This window comes from Cololabis saira, chromosome 8 (genome assembly GCF_033807715.1).
Source record: "Cololabis saira isolate AMF1-May2022 chromosome 8, fColSai1.1, whole genome shotgun sequence".
NCBI lineage: Eukaryota > Metazoa > Chordata > Actinopteri > Beloniformes > Belonidae > Cololabis > Cololabis saira.
In genome coordinates, this window is record NC_084594.1 from 44,260,363 (window position 1) to 44,282,335 (window position 21,973).

Genomic DNA, 21,973 nt, shown 5'->3' on the forward strand with positions numbered 1-21,973 from the left:
CGTGGCACATGCGGTTCTGCTGTCCTGATGGGAACAGAATATTTTTCCCTGTGGGTTGGTGGACGCTGGATAAGCTTGTCTGGCAATACGGGAGCAACCATATACCATAGTGAGACATTGATCTTAATATTATGAAAGAGAACTTTAGGTTATTGACGTAACCATGGTTCTCTGAGTGATATGAGTGAGATATCTCACCAGAAAACCCTTCTTGCTTGGGCGAGTGAGGAGAGGTGCTTATCTTGATTGACTTGGTGTCGTCCACACGGGATATCTAAGGTAGCTGGTGCTACCTGCGGTGGACGGACACGTTTCACCAGCCGATGAAGATTGGTGTAATGAGATTAATGCTTCTGAGGTCTTCAGCGGGGCGTGCATCCCATAGTGAGACATCTCACTCATATTACTCAGAGAACCGGGGTTATGTAAATAATAGGGATGCCCTGATACCATTTTTTTCACACCGAGTACGAGTACGAGTATTTTAATTTGTGTACTCGCCGATACCGAGTACCGATCCGGTACTTCTACCACAAAAATTACTAGGCTAAAAATGCAATGGAATGAATTGGAAGACAGGTTTTATTTGCAAGAAAAATTCAATTTTAAACAAAACTCAAAACGCATGTGCGGTGCTTCACCTGAAGCCGTCCGTGTGAAACAACATAAACAATCAAATAAAAAAAACAGGCTAAATGAAATAATGTTACACACTCTTGTACAGTAGGTGGCGGTATGCACCTTAAGGTTGGTTGCGATCCGCCAATAAAACAGAGAAGAAGAAGAAGAACATAAACAATCGCATTCTTACAGTCCGGTTAGTCACCTAGCGGCTAACCGGCGTGGTGCGTGGTGGTGGGAGGAGAGTAGTGCCCATGGGTGAGACTGGCAGCGCCGTTTCAGGCAAGATAGTGACAATTAATGCAAGCGGGATGTCAGCAGTGTGGAGATATTTCAAAATAAGGGACGACGACAAAGGCAAGACAGACTGCGGGCTGTCGGTGCGGCTAACCGGCTAACGCGGCTAACCGGAATGTAACAATGGGATTGTTTATGTTGTATTGTGAGTTACGTGGAGTGTTTAATAAAGTTCCCTGTGAGTAAGGGTAATACTCAACCGTCCAGTTTGTATAATTAAGGAAGATAGAATTTATTGAAACCTGGAACAACTGGCTGAGCAGCAGCTCTGTGGCTGCTCCGCCCCCAGGCTGCAGACTGACCCGGGAGCCGCAGGGCGGCTCAACATCTCCCCCTAGCGGCGCTAACCAGTAACTACAACAACAATGAAGTATCGGTGTGTGGTATCGGAGAATTTTTGCGAGTACGAGTATATGAGAGCAGTATCGTCCCCGATACCAGTATCGGTATCGGGGCATCCCTAGTAAATAACCTAAAGTTTCTTCTACTCTGGTGTTTTCGTTCAGGTTGGAGGAATGCAGTTTGTCAAAGGTCAGCTGTTCTTCTCTGGTCTCAGCTCTGAAGTCCAACCCCTCCTATCTGAAACATCTGAACCTGAGCAGGAACCAGCTGAAGGATTCAGGAGTGAAAGATCTGTGTGGTTTCCTGGAGAGTCCAGACTGCAGACTGGAAATTCTGAGGTCAGACACATTTTAGTTGTGTGTTCAGATGAATCTGATTTGAAAGTTGTGGATCTCCTGCTGATCCACACTGATCATCTTACTGCTCTGGTTTCTTCTTCTCTGGTTTCTTTATTCAGGTTGAAGAACTGCAGGATATCAGAGATCAGTTGTTCTTCTCTGGTCTCAGCTCTTAAGTCCAAGCCCTCCCATCTGAAACATCTGAAACATCTGGACCTTAGTTACAACAACCTGCATGATTCAGGAGTGAAACATATGTGTGGTTTCCTGGAGAGTCCAGACTGGAGACAGGAGAATCTGAGGTCAGACATGTTTTAGTTGTGTGTTCAGATGAATCTGATGTGAAAGTTGTGTTGACACTAACCTGCAGACATCAGGCTGATCTCCTGCTGATCCACACTGACCATCTTACTGCTCTGGTTTCTTCTTCTCTGCTTTAGTTCTCCAACAGTTTGTTTCTTCCTAAACTTCCTCTTCTGATTTCTGACATAAAAACTAAACATTTAAATGTATCAGACATGAACAACTGAAGAACCAGAGATGTTTCTGAACCTGGAATAAAACATCTGAAGAAGCAAGAATTAACTGGGAAATAACAAAAATAAATTTCTTACAATATTTAAATAGGTAATAGAGGAAATATGTAATTCATTATTAGTATTACATTTAATTGTTTTATATGAGTGTAAAAGCATATTTCAGGAAAAAAGTACGAGTAAATCCCAAATTAATCCAGGATTACATATTTTATTCCAGATTTCATCTCCAGCTGCTTTTCTCTGCAGCTTTTTCAAATGTTTTCCACGGTTGGATTAGTTTCATGGTTGATCATCTTGCTCTAGTTTTTTTGGGACAGTTGGGAGGTTTGTTGCATGAAAGTAGAAAGAAGAAGTCCAGGATGTGTGAGAAAGGCTTGACATATCCTCCTGAGTTCATCCTGGATGATTCCGCTGCAGGAAGACGATCCAGGATGAGGAGGTGCAGCTACTGTATGTCAAGCCAGGTTGAGCTAATCCTGGTACGTGCACGTTGACGTCTTTCTTAAGCAGGCTGTGAGGTCGGTCCCAGATGTCCTGATTCAGAAATGGAGAGGACGAGTGTCGCTGATGTTTCACAGAGTGAACAACAGCTTCTAATGGAACCGTACGTGGAGTTTAAACAGCTGATACATTCAAAAATGTCCTCCAGACGCTGTTAATATACTCAGAGAGTCTGACAGACAATAGTGGACTGACTGAATGTGTAGTAGTCCAACGTATGAGCTGTAGAGCTCATTTACTGAATAACTTGTTACTGTGGCTAAAATCAGTCAAACCAATTTTGGCTTTTCTTTGACTACTGTTAAATTTCATTTCAACAAATACAAGTTTACCAGATATAAAACTCTCACCATGGAAAACATCTCTTTCTAGGTTTTTAATATCATGTCTTAATAACACTGCTAAGAAAATTTCATCCAGGTGACAGCAAGAGATAAGGTGGAACAAATAATTTCTTTTTATGGTTTTATGGTTCAGATTGTAAAACTAAATATAAATATACGTGTGTTGAAGTAAGAAATGTGAAATAAAGCTGCTATCACCTTTCTAATTCTCCTCTGTATGAAACTAGTTTTACTACCTGGAATATTAGACATCAGTTCATCATGTTAATGTGTCTCTGACATTCAAACAAATGCTTCATTTTCTCTTCATGAATGAGTTGACATTCGTCCCAGAATTCCTCCTGACATGTTTGTTTTTGTGGAAACTTGAATCATTTGGCTGCACAACATGAGTTTGTATGGATGGATCCACTGGTGGAGCTGAAGAGCTGAAATCACTACGTCTTTATTAGAGCAGCAGCATGATGTCATGAATATTGATGAAGCTACTAGGGATGGGAATCGAGAACCGGGTCTTGTTGAGAACCGGATCCCAGTGTTTCAATTCCTTGGAATCGTTTGCCTTTTTCGCAAACGATTCCCTTATCGATTCCAGTAGGCGCGAATGACGTCACCAAGCACGTTGCGCAACGTGCGCATTCGCGCCCTGCAGGAAAACACGGGGACAAAGCGGCATAAACGCTCAAAAGTTAGGTTACATTTTACCAAAAAGGATGACAACAGGGCGACAATTCTTGCAATTTGGACATTTTAACAAAGGGGGGAAACTGTTAGGACTCGGCCGGCTGATGCGCTGGGAGCGCGGAGCCGGCATGTGGTAAGGCTGATTTATGGTTCCGCGTTACACCGACGCAGAGTCTACGGCGTAGGGTACGCGGCTACACGCACCGTAGGCGCGCGTCGCCGCGTACCCTACGCCGAGGGCTCTGCGTCGATTTAACGCGGAACCATAATTAATGTTTTAGAAGAGCTGCGCTCTCGGCAACGCGGACGTGCCGGGCGCTCCGGCGGACAGCGGAGCTCCTGACACAGCTGCAGCTCGTCAGCTCATCTATGGAGAAGTTAAAGAGCATCTACCGCTAGATTCTCCTTTCATTAAGGCCGGGAAGAGTATCAGGCCAGAATAGATGAATGTTACCAGCAGTGACTAAGTTTGTGGTGTTGAACATGTTACTGGACATTCTTGTGCAATTGCTACAAAATAATTTGTTGTTTCTAGTTAATTTCTACAGAAGAATATTTATTTTATTATTATTATTTTATATTAAATACATATTTTACTGTATATTACAAATCATTTTGTGGGGACCCCCTGGCACCATCGAGGAGCCCAAGGCTGGGGGCATCTTAAGACCTCACTTATATTTTTTTGTTCAAAGATATAAAAGTTTTATATCTTTGAACAAAAAAGATCAGAGAAACAAAGAAATTGAAACAAAGAAACAATTTTAGTATCAACTTTGTTTTATTAAAACAAAGTTGATACTAAAATTGTTTCTTCTCTTTTTTTTCCAAATGAGAATCGATAAGAGAATCGATAAAGAATCGAATCGTTAAGCAGAATCGAAAATGGAATCGGAATCGAAAAAATTTTATCAATTCCCATCCCTACTCACTACGTTATCAGAGAACCGGGGTTACGCGAGTAACCTAACATTCTCTTTCTAACTTCGTTCGGTATCTCAGCCTATAGGAGATATAGACAACTCCCGGATTGCGACATGCTCTCCGAAGCCGGCACTCTGACCCCAACAGACGAAGAACAGACGAGGTGTAGATCAGACAGCGCCCGCCTGGAGGACGGAATGGGCCAGAGAGGTCGCTGTAACATCCAATCTATAAAACCTGACAAATGTGTGAGGCGAAGCCCAGCTTGCAGCCTTACAAATCTCCTTGACAGAGACCCCTTTAAACAGGGCCCATGAAGTGGCCATGCCCCGGGTGGAGTGGGCTCTCACACCCATCGGAGCCTGTAAGCCCCCGCACTCATACGCCAATCTGATAGCATCCAAAATCCAGTGAGACAACCGCTGCTGCGAAATGGGTTTCCCCTTGTGGGACAAAGCCCAGGACACAAACAGCTGTTCAGCTGTCCTGAAACCACTCGTCCTCTCCACGTACGTGCGTAAAGCGTGCACCGGGCACAGAGAGTTCAGGCTCTTTTCCTGAAAGGTTGAAAAGGATGAAGGATGAAAAGCTATCAGTTCGATAGGGGCACAGTGATAAGACAGACGTAACACTTTCGGCAGGAATGAGGGGTTAGGAATAAGGGATACTTTATTGAAACCCGGGGGAAACTGCAGGCAGGAATCGTGAACAGAGAGAGCCCGCATCTCACCCACCCGTTTGGCTGAAGACAAAGCCAAGAGCAAAGCAGTCTTAAGTGACAATAATTTCATGTCAATTAATTCCAGGGTCTCGAACGGGCGCCGGCACAGGGCGCCGAGCGCCAGAGAGAGGTCCCAGGATGGGACAAGGGTCCTGGGGACCAGAAGCCTTCGGCGTGCGCCCTTCATAAAGCGGCACACCAGCGGGTGCTGACAGACAGTATGTCTCCCAAAGCCGACGTGGCAGGCAGAAATGGCGGCCAGATACACCTTGATGGTGGAGAAGGCCCTCCCCTTGTCCATCAGCTCCTGCAGGAAGCACAATACTTCCGCCACAGAGCAGTGATAAGGGACAACATTATTCAGTTCACACCAGCCCTCAAACACACCCCATTTACCATTGTACAATGAGCGTGTGGACGGAGCCCTGGCACCCTGAATGGTTTCCACCACTCTGGGTGGTAAACCAACAGCGGCCAAATTCAGCCTCTCACAGGCCGGGCCCACAGAGCCATGCACTCCGGATGGGGATTAAATATCTCCCGTTCGACTGGGACAGCAGGTCCCTGCGTAACGGAAGTGGCCACGGCTGGGCCGAGAGCATTTGGATTATCTCCGGCAGCCAGTGCTTCCCAGAAAGGTGATGCTCCCTCGCTCTCGCCAGAGAGGGAGATATCAGGCTGAGAGGTGGAAATGCGTAAAGCAGTGTGTTTGGCCACGGATGTGCCAGCGCATCCACCCCCAGAGGTGCGTCGTCGCGAACAAGAGAGAGGAACCGACGACACTGAGCGTTTCTTCGCGATGCAAAGAGATCTACGGCGGCCTGGCTGTATCTCTCACTTGAATCATTTGGCTGCACAACATGAGTTTGTGTGGATGGATCCACTGGTAGAAAAAGTGAAATAAAGCTGCTATCACCTTTCTAATTCTCATCTGTATGAAACTAGTTTTACTACATGAAATATTAGACATCAGTTCATCATGTTTTTGTGTCTCTGACATTCAAACAAATGCTTCATTTTCTTTTCATACAAATGAATGAGTTGACATTTGTCCCAGAATTCCTCCTGACATGTTTGTTTGTGTGGAAATGTGAATCATTTGGCTGCACAACATGAGTTTGTATGGATGGATCCACTGGTGGAGCTGCAGAGCTGAAGTCACTACGTCTTTATTGGAGCAGCATGATGTCATGAATATGGATGAAGCTCTTTTTCACTGGTTCTGTTGGACCGTTGGAACCTGCATCGTGGTGGCTTCAGCTCACGTCTTTTATTCTTCATTCAGGTTGGAGACCTGCAAGTTGTCAGAGATCAGCTGTTCTTCTCTGGTCTCAGCTCTGAAGTCCAACCCCTCTGAAACATCTGGACCTGAGCAGGAACCACAACCTGCAGGATTCAGCAGTGAAACATCTGTGTGGTTTCCTGGAGAGTCCAGCCTGCAGACTGGAGACTCTGGGTCAGACATGTTTTAGTTGTGTTTTCAGATGAATCTGATGTGAAAGTTGTGTTGACACTAACCTGCAGACATCAGGCTGATCTCCTGCTGATCCACACTGACCATCTTACTGCTCTGGTTTCTTCTTCTTTGTTGTCTTTGTTCAGGTTGGAGTTGTGCAGTTTGTCAGAGATCAGCTGTTCTTCTCTGGTCTCAGCTCTGAAGTCCAACCCCTCCCATCTGAAACATCTGGACCTGAGATCCAACAACCTGCAGGCTACAGATGTGGAGCAGCAGTCTGATCTGGTGCAGAGTCCAGACTACCAGCTGCAGACTCTCAGGTCAGTGGAGGTTGGAGTCGGTCCTGCTGCCTCCAGCAGTTTTCCACTAAAACCAGTTGGTATCAGAGCAAAGATCCAGTGTTTCCAGTGAAGCTGCAGCTTCTCAGTGGCTGCTTTTCTCGTGAAGCTGTGAGAGGAGGATAATGACAGGTTTCAGGATCAGATGATCCAGATGTGTGTTGTAGACCAGTGTTGGGCTTGTGTTCATGTGTCCAGAAATAAAGGACATACATTGTAGTGTCATCCGCATAGATTTCCATACATGCACCTTTTGGTACTGTAGCGACCCAGCTGATCTGACGTCATTAAATAATCCAGCCGTTCACGAGACACTGTACCTCCCGTCAGCAAAGTCTGGTCAGTCTGGGGGACAAAGCAGTCATGGAGCTTGGAACTCTGTGGATTCAGTAAGGCTTATTTTTACCGTGGGTTATAATTTAAAGATGCTTGTAACTGCTAGATGCTCAGGAGGTTCTTACCGTGGGCTTCAATGCACAATGGCTTTAAGGACAAGGACTTCCCGTAGCAGGTAAGAGCAATCAATAATAGTTGTGTCAATACTAGTTGTGTCTTTGGCTGTGTTTCACCGCAGGTCTGACAAGAGTGGATGGGTGTGTTTTGAAGTAATTTGCAGGGGTGTTGGCGTGTGCTCATTGGTTGCATGGAGAGGGGCGTGAACGGCTGGATTATTTAATGACGTCAGATCAGCTGGGTCGCTACAGTACATGTGGTAAATTATTTACAAATATAGATTAGAGCAATGGACCTAGGCAACTCCCTTGGGGGACGCCACAATGAGAGGTTAACATATCTGAAAGGCTGCAATTAAACAATACACATTGCTGTCTATTAACCATAATAATAATTTTCCTTTATTATAACCAAATAACTGTTCATAAATGTAATAGCTTGTGCTTTAAATATGCCAAAAATGTCTTGAGTAGTAATTCATGATCAATGAATCAAATGCAGCGCTAAAATTCAAAAGCACACCACCAACCATAGACTTCCTGTCAATATGTTAAAGCCAATTTTCAGTTAGTGATGTTAGTGCTGTGCTCATGGAATAGCCTGGTTTATATGCATATTGACTCTCAGAGTTGATGCTGTTCTCTTCAAAGTAACGTTGAATTTGCTTACATATTATCATTATTAACACTGGTAGAATACTCACAGGTCTACCATTTAGACCTGCAAAAGGCTCCCTGCTATTTTTTGACAGCGGAACAACCTTCGCTATCTTTCATGGCTGTGGATAAACACCATTTTCAATACATAAATTGAAGATATGGCATATCGGTTTCTCAATAGACTTAACTGCCAACCTCAGTAACCTACCATATTAATTATCAACACCACATGGCTTATCACTTTTAATGGAATGCAAAAGTTTTCAGTTTTCTATCATCTTTTCTCTCATTAAATTTACTTTATTAATGAAAAAATCATTAAAGTAATTTGCAATATCTACTGGTCAGTTCACAGAATGACAGAGATACTTGACTGAATGTTCCAAGTATTGACTGATCTTGTTCAGGAGGATAGAATAGAATAGAATAGAAGACTTTATTGATCTCCCAGAGGAGAAATTCAGTCGTGCAGCAGCCAAACACACACACGCTCAACGGTTTATACAAAAAATTAAAAATAGAATAACCAATAAATAGCTAAATAATAAAAAAAGAGCAATATAAAAAGTAGAAAAAGAGTATGTACAAGAGAAAAAAAATAGTAAACACCAAAAAAAATATTTACATGTGCAAAAGTAAAAGTACGTGAGGTATTTAGCTATTGCAATTACAAAGAGACAGGTTATTGCACACGGGTGGCTACAGTAGCTTATTATAGAGTCTGATGGCTGTGGGGATGAAGGACCTGCGGTAGCGTTCCTTCCTGCAGCGCGGGTGGAGCAGTCTTTGGCTGAAGGAGCTGCTGAGGGCTCCCACAGTGTCATGTAGGGGGTGAGAGGGGTTGTCCATGATGGAGTTCAGCTTGACCAGCATCCTCCTCTCACCCACCTCCTCGGCAGAGTCCAGAGCACAACCCAGAACCGAGCCAGCCAGGATATTCAGTCATTCTTGATAACATCTCTGGAGGAAGGTGTTGAACTCCAGGCTGGTTTCCAGCATCCTCAACCATGTCAGGTAAAGCGTTGGCTCTGGATTGAACATCAGCTTCAGGAAGAAACCCAGGTTCCTCATCAGGAAGGACGGGTTTGATACCAGACCCAGAAGCAGCTTCAGCATCAGACAGAGCAGCCAGTTCAGTGTGAGCAGAGGGGCATGCTGGGACGCTCCACGCACCTCTGCCTCACTGCAAATTATTTACCTGCTGACATTAATTAGAGTCAGGATGGTTTTACATGTCAGTTTCCATAAACTCTAATATTTTTAAAGTCTTGTGATTTCAGGTGTAACTATAAAATCATTTCCAGATGTCGTGAGTTTAGTGTCAAATAAAACAACAGTCTCATCTGTTTTTATCTGCAGCAAATGAACCAAACAGTTGACGGTGGACCAGGTGGACTCTTCTCAGAGGAGACGTCCTCCTATAATCTCTCAACACCAGCAAAGGCTGGTGAAGCATGTGTCTCCACCAACCTCCACCTCTCCCTCATCAAACACCCTGGTCTGCTCCCACTGCACCTTCCTGCTCTCAGACTAACCTTCATTCTGTCCCTGGTCCTAAATCTGCTGAAAGCAGCTGTGAAGAGACACAACAGCATGAAGAAGAAGACTCCAACCTGGGAGAAGGATGTGACCCTTTTATCAGAATGAAGCCGATCACAGCGAGCAACGCTCCGCCTTCCTCTGGTCCTCTAAAACTCTCACCACAGGTTCCTGTGAGAAGAAGGAAAAGTCCTGCAGCAGGTCCCGTTCAAGCAGCTTTCCCTCGCTGACTCAGGAACCTTCTGCAGAAAGCAGAAACCTAAAAACATCTGGAAGTTTCCCTGCCGGGAACCTAAGCAGCAGTTTTGAGGAGTTCAAAGATCGCTGTTGTACTGCAACTCTGTGATCAATGGAAACAATATTTCAATAAAACTTCAGAAAGAAATTTCCTCTAAATAAATTCAGACTCAGAGTCCCTAACTGATTAATCACTTATTTCTTTTTCATTAAAGGATTTAAACATGGTGTAAGGCTTCTGGTTTACATGCTGGTGGAGATAATTGTACAACGGTGAGAAACCAGTGAATATATGACATAGTATGCACCAGGAAACTGCAGCACAGAGACTATCTCTACTGGAGTCCGGCTTAAAGACCTCTGCTCTCTCTGGAAAGCACGGGTGGTGCAGAAAGCAGACAGGATACTATCCCACCCTGATCCTGCTCTGGCCAGTCTCTTTGTAATTATGCCCTCAGGTCGGCGGTATTATGTGCCGGTGCGGAAAACAAACAGCTATGCAAATTATTTTATTCCATCTGCCACAAGGCTGCTAAATGCACAATGAATCTTGGAATTATCTTGCCATGAACTACTGTAGACTAGAGGTGGTCAAAAATATCGATATGGCAGTATATTGCGATACTTTGACAGCCAATTCAATATCAATATTCCAAATTTGAATATCAATTTTATTTTTCTCCAAATAAATCATGTGTCAGATGGGTTGTGAATCCAGTCCGACTTTATTGTATACATGGGTTTAAATAATATTCCCAATGTTAATTTCATATTATGTAAATACTATGAAAAACATGCAAATATGTTGCAACTTCAGCTTGTATAGTTCTAATAAAACAGCATGGATCATTTGAATTACATTGTTTTGACTCAGTTTGTCCCATGAATTATCACTATACATGCAACTCGGAATTTAAGATGCATAATACCTTTTACAGTTTTAGGCAAACTATGTATAACATCGCAATATATCGCAAAATTTGGATATCGCAATATCGTATCGTGACTCAAATATCACATCGTATCACATCACGAGTGAGGTCCCTGGCAATAGCCACCCCTACTGTAGACTGTGAACCATGAAGTATTTGCATCCTGCTCTGCTGTCACTGGTTGTGGTTGTTATTGCTGATGTGATCGTGGATATTGGCTGTTTGGTTTATTGTGTTTTGTTGCTATGGACAGGCCGACTGCAGAAATGAATTGCCCTTTGGGACTAATAAAGTATTCTGAATCTGAATCTGGAATCATTTAAATCCAGCACCACAACTACACAGGACCACCAGAGACCTCCACTACTTTAGTTTACTGATAAACATTTAACCAGAGACCAGCTAAGCTCAAATAGCTACCTTGCAGTGACTGAACTAAGCTGGGTGTGTTCCAGCTCCCAGGCTCGCTCTGTCACCCTGTTTACTCACGGTGGGGGGTGTCAGTTCTTACCAACATGACGCTGTGTAGTTAGACAAAAAAAAAAGGAAACACGAGTACCTTTTAGGCTATAGGAAGACCATGTGAACTAAAAAGATCCTTGAATGCTTTAAAAAAGAAATTGAAGCAAAAATAGGCTTTTCCCCCCCCCAACATGTTATTAACCAAGCTTCCAAACAACCCGTCCTTGTTCAGTCTTACTCTAACTGCACTCCACGAACTTAGGAAACGTAGGAAAAGTGATTTTTTTTTCCGTCTCTTTCACATTTAAAGTGCTCACTGAGGTCTGCAGAGACTGAGATGTAGCTCTAGGAGATTTTTTCAATTTATTTCGGTCTTATATCTTACTTTGGGGTGAAATTGTTGGCTCTTCCTTGTTTCAGAACTGTCATGGACCATGATGGGATCCAAATAGCTTGAAACGGGCTACGTCTTCCTAGACTGATAGGCAACTCCAGTTGCTCCTCGAAGATCACTACTGGGGCCTGTACTACGAAGCAAGTTCAACATATCCAGGATATCTTTTCCTTATCCAGATTCACTAAGCGGGACAATTGCAATCACGCTAAGCGGTCACACGACGGGGGTTATCAACTCGGTATATCAACCCAGGTTTCTCCAATCTGGATATGAGCGCGTGCACATAAAAGGGGCAGTGTTTTCAGCGCATGACCAATCGCAAGCATGGAGAAGTCCGCTGTCAGAGCCGCTTATTTCAGTAGCGAAGAGCAAACAATAATTTTACGGAAATATGATGAGTATAGGCATATAATACAGGCAAAAAGCAACACAGTTGCAGCTGCAAAATGCAGGAAAGACAGCTGGCAAAAGATCGCTGACTGTATAAATGCGTAAATTCATAGGGATATAAACATATATTTGAATATTCTGGGAATCTTAATCTTAAACTGTAAACCATGATCAGCAATATTAAAATAATAAAAGGCTTGCAATATTTCAGTTGATTTGTAATGAATCCAGAATGTATGACATTTTTTTTGTTTTTGTGTTTGCATTACAGAAAATCACAATATTCTAATTTTCTGAGACAGTCTGTATATATTGGTTCTATAACTATTGTTGTTGACCGATAACTTGTGCTGATGCTGTACCAAAGAATTGGGTTTTTTTATTTATTTTATTTAATTTTTTATTTTTTCAGGAGGGGGGTATTTAGTATTTTAAAGTGACTTCTCAGAATGTTCGAGGGACGAAATTGAAAATCCCTTTTTTGCTATCCCCTTACAAATGCATCTTCTTTTTCATTTCTTCTTGATTTATTTATTTAATTGGTATTAGTTTTGGATTGACTGTACATCGGATTTTGGGTGATGATTTGTTTTATTTATTCATTGATTGATTTATTTTTTATTTTCTCCTCCACCTCTTTTTTCTTTTTTTCCTTTTTTTTTGGATCGTTCATACAGGTACTCATCAGGGAAAGCAAAGGGGTTTTGGTGGTCCCTGAATACCCGTTCTCTTCGGAGGGATCCTCTCACGATCCGCGCACCAAGCTCCACTGGATTCTCTTCGAAAGGGCATGTCATTTTCCAAGAGAGCTGATTGGTCAGTGGGCGGTGCTTTTACACCCGGCGATCTGTATCTCGAACATAACCTGCTCCGGAGCAGGTTAGCTGTTCAGCATAAGTTACCATGGCGATGTGCCCCGCTAAGAAGTGAACCACCGTCGTAGTCCTGAAAACCCAGGGTTAAACCTGAAGTTACCTCGCTAACCCCAAATCCCGCTTCGTAGTACAGGCCCCTGATCTCCTTTCTCCTAGGCATTGTGTTGGCACACACCAGAATGCTCCAGACCAGCAAACTGCCACATTTTCAACCTTTAGAGAAGTTGTCAGCTTCATTGCCAGCTGTTATAGGTGTAAAGATAGCATCGTGTTTGCTGAATAAAGAGAGAAAATGGTACTTGGACAGTGGACATCCTGCTCTTAATGTCTTCCTGTGGAAGATAAGGAGACACATAAACTGTCCACTGGACCAGAGAGATATGTGAGATGAGTACATCAGATAAAACAGCATCAGTCCTTCAACTGCAGAGCTCTTTATGTACATTCGTGGCAGATATTGATGAATTAATGCTCCTGTTATTGACTGAAAGAAAGAAAAATCATTTTATTTGCTTCCTCTTGTCTGCATTTCCAGGGAAAGAATGGATCTTAATCATTCTGATTTATTAAACATTTTCTGCCAAGGCCATCGTCTCCAGAATGATAACGCTGAGCGTCAGTGGACGAAATCCAGACTTATCTGACTGCTACACAGTTAATATCTATTTCGTTTGTGTCTACAAAAGCAGGTTATGGTCCTGTTCTGTCTCTGGCAGATAAAAACACCACACACAGATAGGCTATATGTTCTGCAGAGAATGGAGGCAATAAATGTGGATTTTAATGACTGATCTCTGACTTTTTATGGCCCGCTTTAGGCATGAATAGTTTCCACAGATTGGATCCTTCCTGAAAAGATGGGAACTTCATGCAGAATATGAATGAATGAGGCCCTATGCTGAACACTGAAACCCAGATAAAAATGCTCTGTGTTGTTTCTGTGGCTCAAACTGTGTGTTGAGTTTAGTTAATGGATAAAGTGTGCAGGATAAAGGTCAGCACTGCCACCAAAGTATGCTTCATTGCCTGCAGTACTTTAACCGAGCGTAGTGGGAACACTCTCCACATGAACGCTTCACGAGGCAAAATAATCAAGAGAGGGAGGCCCTGAAAGGCCAGCTGTAATTTTTACAGGCGGGCAAAACTCTCAAACGTGTAGAGAGTCTCTGAAAGCAGCATCTGTGATTTCCAGCTTCACGTGCACTTGCCTTTTCATATTTGCACTGCTCAGACTTTAGATGTGTTGGAGTCAATGTTAAAAACAGATTTCTTCTCCTCGGCTTTCCGTTCTGAGTAGAGTACGACCCCCAGACGGTACTGAGCCCCACTGCTATTTCGATTTTATTGTTCCTGAAATGCTTTTTATTGCATCTTTCTGCTTTAAATTACACCTTTTGTTTGATTGCTATTTGATTATAAAGCACTTGGGTCAACTTTTTTCCCTTTTTACCTTGATATTTCAACAAAAATATATCTAAACTTGAAATTTTCAGACAACTCCTAAATGGAAGTAAAGTAAACCAGAGAAGACAACAAGTGTTTGAGGTCATTTATTTATTCATATAACATTAATTACAGCATCAAAGGCACAGACATGACCAAAGAACCCACCAAAACCACCTTAAACTAAAACTACTGTGAGGAGCAAATGTAGCCTTGGCCTGAGAACAGAGGGGAGACCAATACTTGCCCCTAAACGATTAGCTCTGTTTGTCAGAACCATAAGGATGAATCATCATTTATGCCTTAAAATTGTTATGCTGCCCTTTGTTCATTCTGCATCGAGATGCTGATGTATGTTTTGACCCAGTAGCATGCAGCTGCTTCATTCAATCTACTGAAATTTGACTCATCACTCAAGTCTTGGTAACTTAGATGCACTCCCGAACATATTAAAGAGTATTTAATAGGTTTATCCACAACAGTGGTCTGCTAGTAAAGTTAACAGCACAACAAAAGCTGTTCTCTAAATGATTATGTCCTGTGAGGTCTTAATTCACAAGTCAAAACATAAGGACAGCTTGCCATTGGCCACGGCGGCTTCCAATCAAACGACCACAGCCCTACTTACGGTACACATCAATTTAAGGCCTTTCTTAATTCTCAACCGGAAGGTTGGTTTCGGAGAATCAGGCTCCGCAGTCACACTGCAAAAACTCTAAATCTTAACAAGAATATTTGTCTTATTTCTAGTTAAAATGTCTAATTTTTAGTCAAAAAAATCTCATTACACTTAAAACAAGACTCATCACTGGAAAAAATAACAATTTTCACCTGTTTCAAGTAGATTTTCACTTAAAATAAGTAGAAAAGTCTGCCAGTGGAACTAGATTTTTTTGCTTGTAATGAGAAGATAAATCTTGTCCCACTGGCAGATTTTTCTACTTATTTCAAGTGAAAATTTACTTGAAACAGGTGAAATGGTGATGACTCTTATTTTAAGTGTAATGAGATTTTTTGACTAAAAATGAGACATTTTAACTAGAAATAAGACAAATATTTCTGGTAAGATTTGGAGTTTTTACAGTGCATGAGTCGTTCAGAGTCGTCCAGCTAAGACCTTTTTCTGTTTTTGTAAAACTACTGAAAGTTTACCTGGAAACGCGTGTGAGACGGTGATCAACTTGGTCCTCTCTCTGGACAAGGAGGCAAAGGTCTAAAACAGCTGGTGTCACAAGTAGCTCTTGCTTCACCTGGTCCCACCTCGGCAGCACATCCTTCTTTTTTGACATTTAATTTTTTCATTTTATTTTTCACTTTATTTTGCTTAGAGGGACATTGTACATTGATAAACATTTTAAAGGCTAATCTGCATTGGCAGTCCCCCTGCAAGACTCAGTAAAAAGATACAAGCAACATTACATGACACACAATATCAACAACAATTAAAAATCACACACTGTAATTGTTAATACAATAAACAATTAATGATCACAGATTTGAGACGTTTTAAGCCATTCCTTGAGATTTCCCTTAAAGGAAGAGTATGAGGGACAATCCCTTATTGTAGATGGAAGGTTGTTCCAGATTTTCCCGCCTTCAACAGAAACACATTCATCCCAAAGGTGGTTCGTCTGTGTTGTATCTCACAGTCACCTCTATCACACGCCCGAGTTCATACCACCCACAGATCCTTCTGAAGAACTGTTTCAGCGGCTGTTACAAGCATGAAATGAATGTGGTTTTTTGTCTAAGATTTTTAGTCCTTTTTTATAAAGGGATTCAATTGGCTTGAATGCTGTGGAACATGCTAATGACCAGCTAGGTAGGCAATAGTCAATGTGTGATAGGATCATTGAATGGAAAAACATTATTGCTGCACTGTCAGTCAATGCGTTCCTTATTTGTCTGAAGTTTGCCAAGCCGTATTTAACAGAGTTACACACTTTCTCGATGTGCTTCCTGCCATTCCTCCCATTTGGGCGTGCACGTGTAGATAGAGTCATTTTGATAGAATTGCCTCCTGACACCGCAGCAGAACCTCTGGTCCTCCTGACACCGCAGCAGAACCTCTGGTCCTCCTGACACCGCAGCAGAACCGTGGTCTGTGTATCCCTGGCACCCGCTCACGTCAAACTTACCAAAGCATTTCCAACGCAGCAGGCCCAGTATTTGGGCCTCTGCCGGTAAGTTTTGATACAACTTTTACTTCTCCCGTGTACACCGCAACTGTCTTCTCTCCGCTGCGGGCTCCTCTTGGAGCCCTCGCGAGTACGTTTTGCTCTGAACCACCGGCTAAAGCAACTAGCTAGCTGCTCGCTACTCTGCCATTACTCGTTACTGGTCACCGCTGTTTTCCGTCCTCAGCCACCACCATCTCCACCTCAACAAGCTTACCTGCTGGATGTAGCATGCTGTGGCTAATCCTGTGGATATTCCTGGGGTTTTCGTCGCTCCTCTACACCCGGACCCTCGGCTCCTCCACGCTAGCTAGCGTTAGCTTCCAGCTACCGCTCTCGACCCGGACCATGCCGCCGCTCCACTCCGCCGCGGCCCACCACCCGCGTCCGACACCTGGTCCACTCTGGCAAAACCATCCTCCACACAGCCGCTCAGGACGCATGTTTTCCTACAACTTCACGTCGCCAAACTCCTTTCCTTCCTTCTGGTCCTCCTGCCGTCCCGCATCTTCGTTACGTCATCACAACAAGCAGCATGTGAATCTGTCCAATCTCCGTCCACTTCCTCAGTCCTCTCAGCCAATCACCAAGCAACACCACCTGAAACTGGCTCTGTTCAACACCCGCTCACTCAACAACAAAAGCCTGCTGCTGAATGAATTTATAACGGACAATAATCTGGATTTCCTCTGTCTAACAGAAACCTGGCACAAACCCCTGGACTATTTCTCACTAAATCAGGCCACTCCCCCCAACTTCACCTACATGGAACAAGCTCGCGCTGAGGGGCGGGGGGGCGGTGTTGCAGCAATATACAGAAAGGACATTAAAGCAACCTCCATCCCCATTCCTGTCATTCCGTCATTTGAACACGCTGCCTTCAGACTACCTGGCCCCACTCCTCTTGTCACCGCCGTCATTTATCGCCCCCCCAAACCAAACCCCTCCTTTCTCTCGGATCTCTCGGATTTTCTGACCCAGCTCTGCTCCATCTCTCCCTCTGTTCTCCTCCTGGGTGACTTCAACTTCCACATCAACGATGCCAAACTGTAAACCTGCTACTGAATTCCTGGACCTGCTACACTGCCTCAACTTCACTCAACACGTCGACTTCCCCACTCACGCCCGCGGCCACACCCTCGATCTCGTCTGCTCCACCGGCCTCACCATAAATCAGCTCTCCAGCCTCAACCTCCACGTGTCTGATCACCTGGCAATCATTATGGACATCAACATCCCCATCCCCACTCCCAAAGAAGCACGCAAAATATCCTTCTGCAACATCAGATCCATCTCCCCCTCTGCCCTCTCAGCCTCTCTTGCCACTCAGATGTCCGCCTCCCCTCCCCCGTCACCCGACAACCCCTCGGACCTCGTGGATTACTACAATCATACACTCTCCTCCTGTCTTGATCAACTGGCTCCCATCAAAACCAAAACAGTCTCTTTCGCATGCTCAGCACCCTGGTACACCCCTGAACTCCGCAAACTGAAATCCCGTAAACGTCAACTCGAGCGACTCTGCAAGAAATCTGGATTAACTGTTCATCAACTCGCCTACTCTGATCATCTCCACCAATACAAGGACGCCCTCAACTCAGCTCGCTCCACCTACTTCTCCAACATCATCCATTCCGACTCCTCCAACCCAAAGGCTCTCTTCTCCACAATCAACAAACTTCTCAAACCCAGTGACAACATCTCCAACTCCTTCACAGTCTCTAAGTGCAACGACTTCCTCTCATTTTTTCAATCCAAAATCCAGACCATCTACAGTAACCTGACCACCTCCTCCACCCCCTCCACCTCCCCACCTGTTTCCCCCCCCCTCCACCTCTCAGTCCCCGTCTCACTTCTCTCCCATGTCTTCAGCGTCTCTTTCAACAGTCATGATGGGCATGAAAACCTCTTCCTGTGCTCTGGACCCCATCCCATCCACATTCATAAAAAACTGTCTCCCAGCCATCTCCCCACTCATCATCAACATCGTCAACTCCTCCTTCAGCTCTGGATCAGTCCCGGACACCCTCAAACTGGCAGCTGTCACCCCCATCCTCAAAAAACCTGGACTCAACCCTGACACCATGAACAACTTCCGGCCCATTTCCAACCTCCCTTTCCTGTCAAAAATTCTGGAACGTGCCGTCGCCACTCAGCTCAAGACCCACCTCACCTCCAATGATCTGTTTGAAACATTTCAATCTGGTTTCCGCTCACGTCACAGCACAGAAACAGCCCTCATCAAAGTCACCAACGACCTCCTTCTCTCTTCCGACTCCGGCAACCTCAGCATTCTCCTTCTCCTGGACCTCACAGCAGCCTTCGACACCATCAGCCACACCATCCTCCTTTCCGGCCTGGAATCATCTCTCTACATCACCGGATCCGCCCTCTCCTGGTTAAAATCCTATCTCACCAACAGACATCAATTCATCAGCATCAACAACTGCTCCTCCTCCACTGCCCCTCTGTCACAAGGCGTCCCCCAGGGTTCGGTGCTTGGTCCTTTACTCTTCATCCTCTACATGCTCCCCCTTGGCAACATCATCCGCCGCCACCGCCTCCACTTCCACTGCTACGCCGACGACGTCCAACTGTACATCTCCACCAAATCCCTCACCTCTGCAACCCACTCTACCCTGACCAACTGCCTCGCTGAAATCAAGTCATGGATGCACTCGAACTTCCTCCAACTCAACTACAACAAATCGGACATGCTCATCATCGGCCCAAAATCCCTCACCAAAACCGCTCACAACTTCACTCTCACCATGGACAACTCCATTCTGTCTCCCTCCACTCACATCCGCAACCTCGGAGTTATCCTGGACAGTAACCTCTCCTTCCATCACCATGTCAACCACATCACAAGGACTGCTTTCTTCCACCTCAAAAATATTGCCCGTCTCCGTCCATCACTCTCCTTCTCTACAGCTGAAACCCTGATCCACGCCTTCATCACCTCAAGACTCGACTACTGCAACAGCATCCTCTACGGTTCAACTTCCAAGGTCCTCAATAAACTCCAATACATTCAAAACTCTGCCGCCCGCCTGCTCACCCACACCCGCTCCAGAGACCACATCACCCCAGTCCTCCAGAAGCTCCACTGGCTCCCCATCCCTCAACGGATCCACTTCAAAATCCTTCTCCTCACCCACAAAGCTCTCCACAACCAGGCCCCCTGCTACCTCACCGACCTGCTCCACCGCTACAGTCCCTCCCGCAGCCTCCGCTCCTCTGACGCCAACCTCCTGTCCCTTCCTGTCAGAACCAAGCACCGGACCTGGGGCGACAGGGCCTTCTCCATCGCTGCTCCCACCCTCTGGAACTCCCTCCCCAAAAACATCCGTGACTGTACAGACCTCCCAGCATTCAAATCCCATCTCAAAACTCACCTTTACAGAACTGCTTTTAATGTGTGATTAATGTCCTGTCTCATGTTGTGTCCTTATGTACTGTCCTGTGTATTGTAATCTGTATTATGTGTTTTGTTTTAATGTAAAGCGTCTTTGAGTGCCCTGAAAAGCGCTATATAAATAAAATGTATTATTATTATTATTATTATTATTATTATTATTATTATTATTATTATTATTATTATTATTATTTTCCTATAAATTCTTAGGTCTATTCTGAAATCTTATAACGTCTGTGCTGACAATTTGTCAAAAAGCACTTTTTTTCCTTGTTTGGAAAAGATTTATTTTTTTACTCCTCAGCCAGAAAGAAGATTGCGCATTGCTCCCTTATCTTTATTAGAAATGTTATTTCTAGGGAGCATAACGGCGGGACAACCAGAACCGAGACTTCCAGGTGCAGGAACAACGCTCAACGACCGGCTCACATGAGAACCACAATAGAAATAAAATGACCGTTAAATGTTAAATCAATATTAAGGTTATCCTTGATTCACAGAACATCAAAAAGACCTTCCTGAAGGATTCATCTCCAGTTGCATTTGACATATAAAGATAACACACATTTTGAATTTCTTCAACTTGCTGTAACTGTATTCAGTGTTCTGCAGTTTCTGAATGAATAGAGGATTTAAAAAAAGAAATGTAATATTGCCGCTCCCCCCTGCTCCGCGGGGGCCCACGCCGAGGAGGGAAAAAAAATTGCTGAATAAAATAAGTAAAGTTGGACTATATAACAATTGCGTTCATAAGGATAAAGTTTAAAAAAAAATAAAAAATAAAGAAATAGTCTCTTCTCCCTGTGTGTGTGTGTGATTTTTTGCCTTTATTGGACTAGTTAATGATCTGAATCATCTACTGCATTAAAGAATGTGTTTTTCAGGACTTGATTATTTACTTTATTATTCATTTGCTCCAGTATTGTTATGCATTCAGTATGTAAAAAGAAGCTAAATGATTTTGAATGATAATGTATTGACCATATGAGAGAGGGAAGGGGAGAGGGGTGTGTTGTTGTATTTATTTATTTATTTATTTATTTATTTATATATATTTATTTATTTTTGTTTAATTATTGTTATGAAAAGTTAAAAAAGGGGAAAATATTGATATTTCTATTGTTATTGTAAATCTTATTTTTTTCATTGCCCTCAATAAATATATATATATAAAAAAAAATCTGCTACAGTCTGAGCACACAATTCAGATTATGTGAATAAGCCTAATTGGTTGTTTTCTTTTAATTCATTTTATTTAATTCATTATCTGTACATTTGAATGTGTGAAGGATTACACACAGGTTTTTTTATACACACTGTATTTCATTTATTTGTCTTATTCACAGAGGTGGATAGTAACGAGTTACATTTACTCTGTTACATATACTTGAGTAAGTTTGGGGAAATTTTGTACTTTTAGGAGTAGTTTTGAATCACTATACTTTTTACTTTTACTTGAGTAGATTTGTGAAGAAGAAACTGTTCCTCTTACTCCGCTACATTAGGCTACGTTGAGCTGTTACTTTTCTTTTATCCCTTTTATCCACGTACGCGTCAATCTCATGACATCACTGAGTGATTCTTTGGTAAAAATGTTTGTTTTTGCATGTTTTTTCACATTTACACAGACTCAAACACACAGAGTTTCTATGAGTTCATGGGCTTGTTATAGTTCTGCCTGGTTAAAAAAGAAAAGTACAAAGGCTTGAAATGTTGTGCTACTTGTTCTTAATTTTTTTTATTCTGTTATTATTTTATTTATTTTATTATTGATTAAAGTACTTGAATTTACTTTAAGATTATTTTAATTTGAGCATTTTTTTAATTTTTTATTCATTTTAATTTATTTTATTATTTTATTGATTTAATTTGCCTAAAGATTATTT

The 21,973-nt window shown here is 43.2% G+C and overlaps 1 protein-coding gene across 2 annotated transcripts in view; it reads left to right on the plus strand.

Annotated features, from left to right (window-relative positions):
* The window catches only part of LOC133449001 (NACHT, LRR and PYD domains-containing protein 14-like), a 62,559-nt gene extending 51,711 nt beyond the window's left edge, over positions 1–10,848 (plus strand). For both annotated transcript variants that reach the window (XM_061728060.1, XM_061728061.1), the window contains exons 14-18: positions 1,425–1,598; positions 1,718–1,900; positions 6,597–6,767; positions 6,914–7,087; positions 9,577–10,848. In XM_061728060.1, the coding sequence (XP_061584044.1) occupies positions 1,425–1,598; positions 1,718–1,900; positions 6,597–6,767; positions 6,914–7,087; positions 9,577–9,583 (709 nt within the window). In that variant the 3' untranslated portion in view covers positions 9,584–10,848. The remainder of the gene's footprint in view (positions 1–1,424; positions 1,599–1,717; positions 1,901–6,596; positions 6,768–6,913; positions 7,088–9,576) is intronic.
* Positions 10,849–21,973: the final 11,125 nt, after the last annotated feature.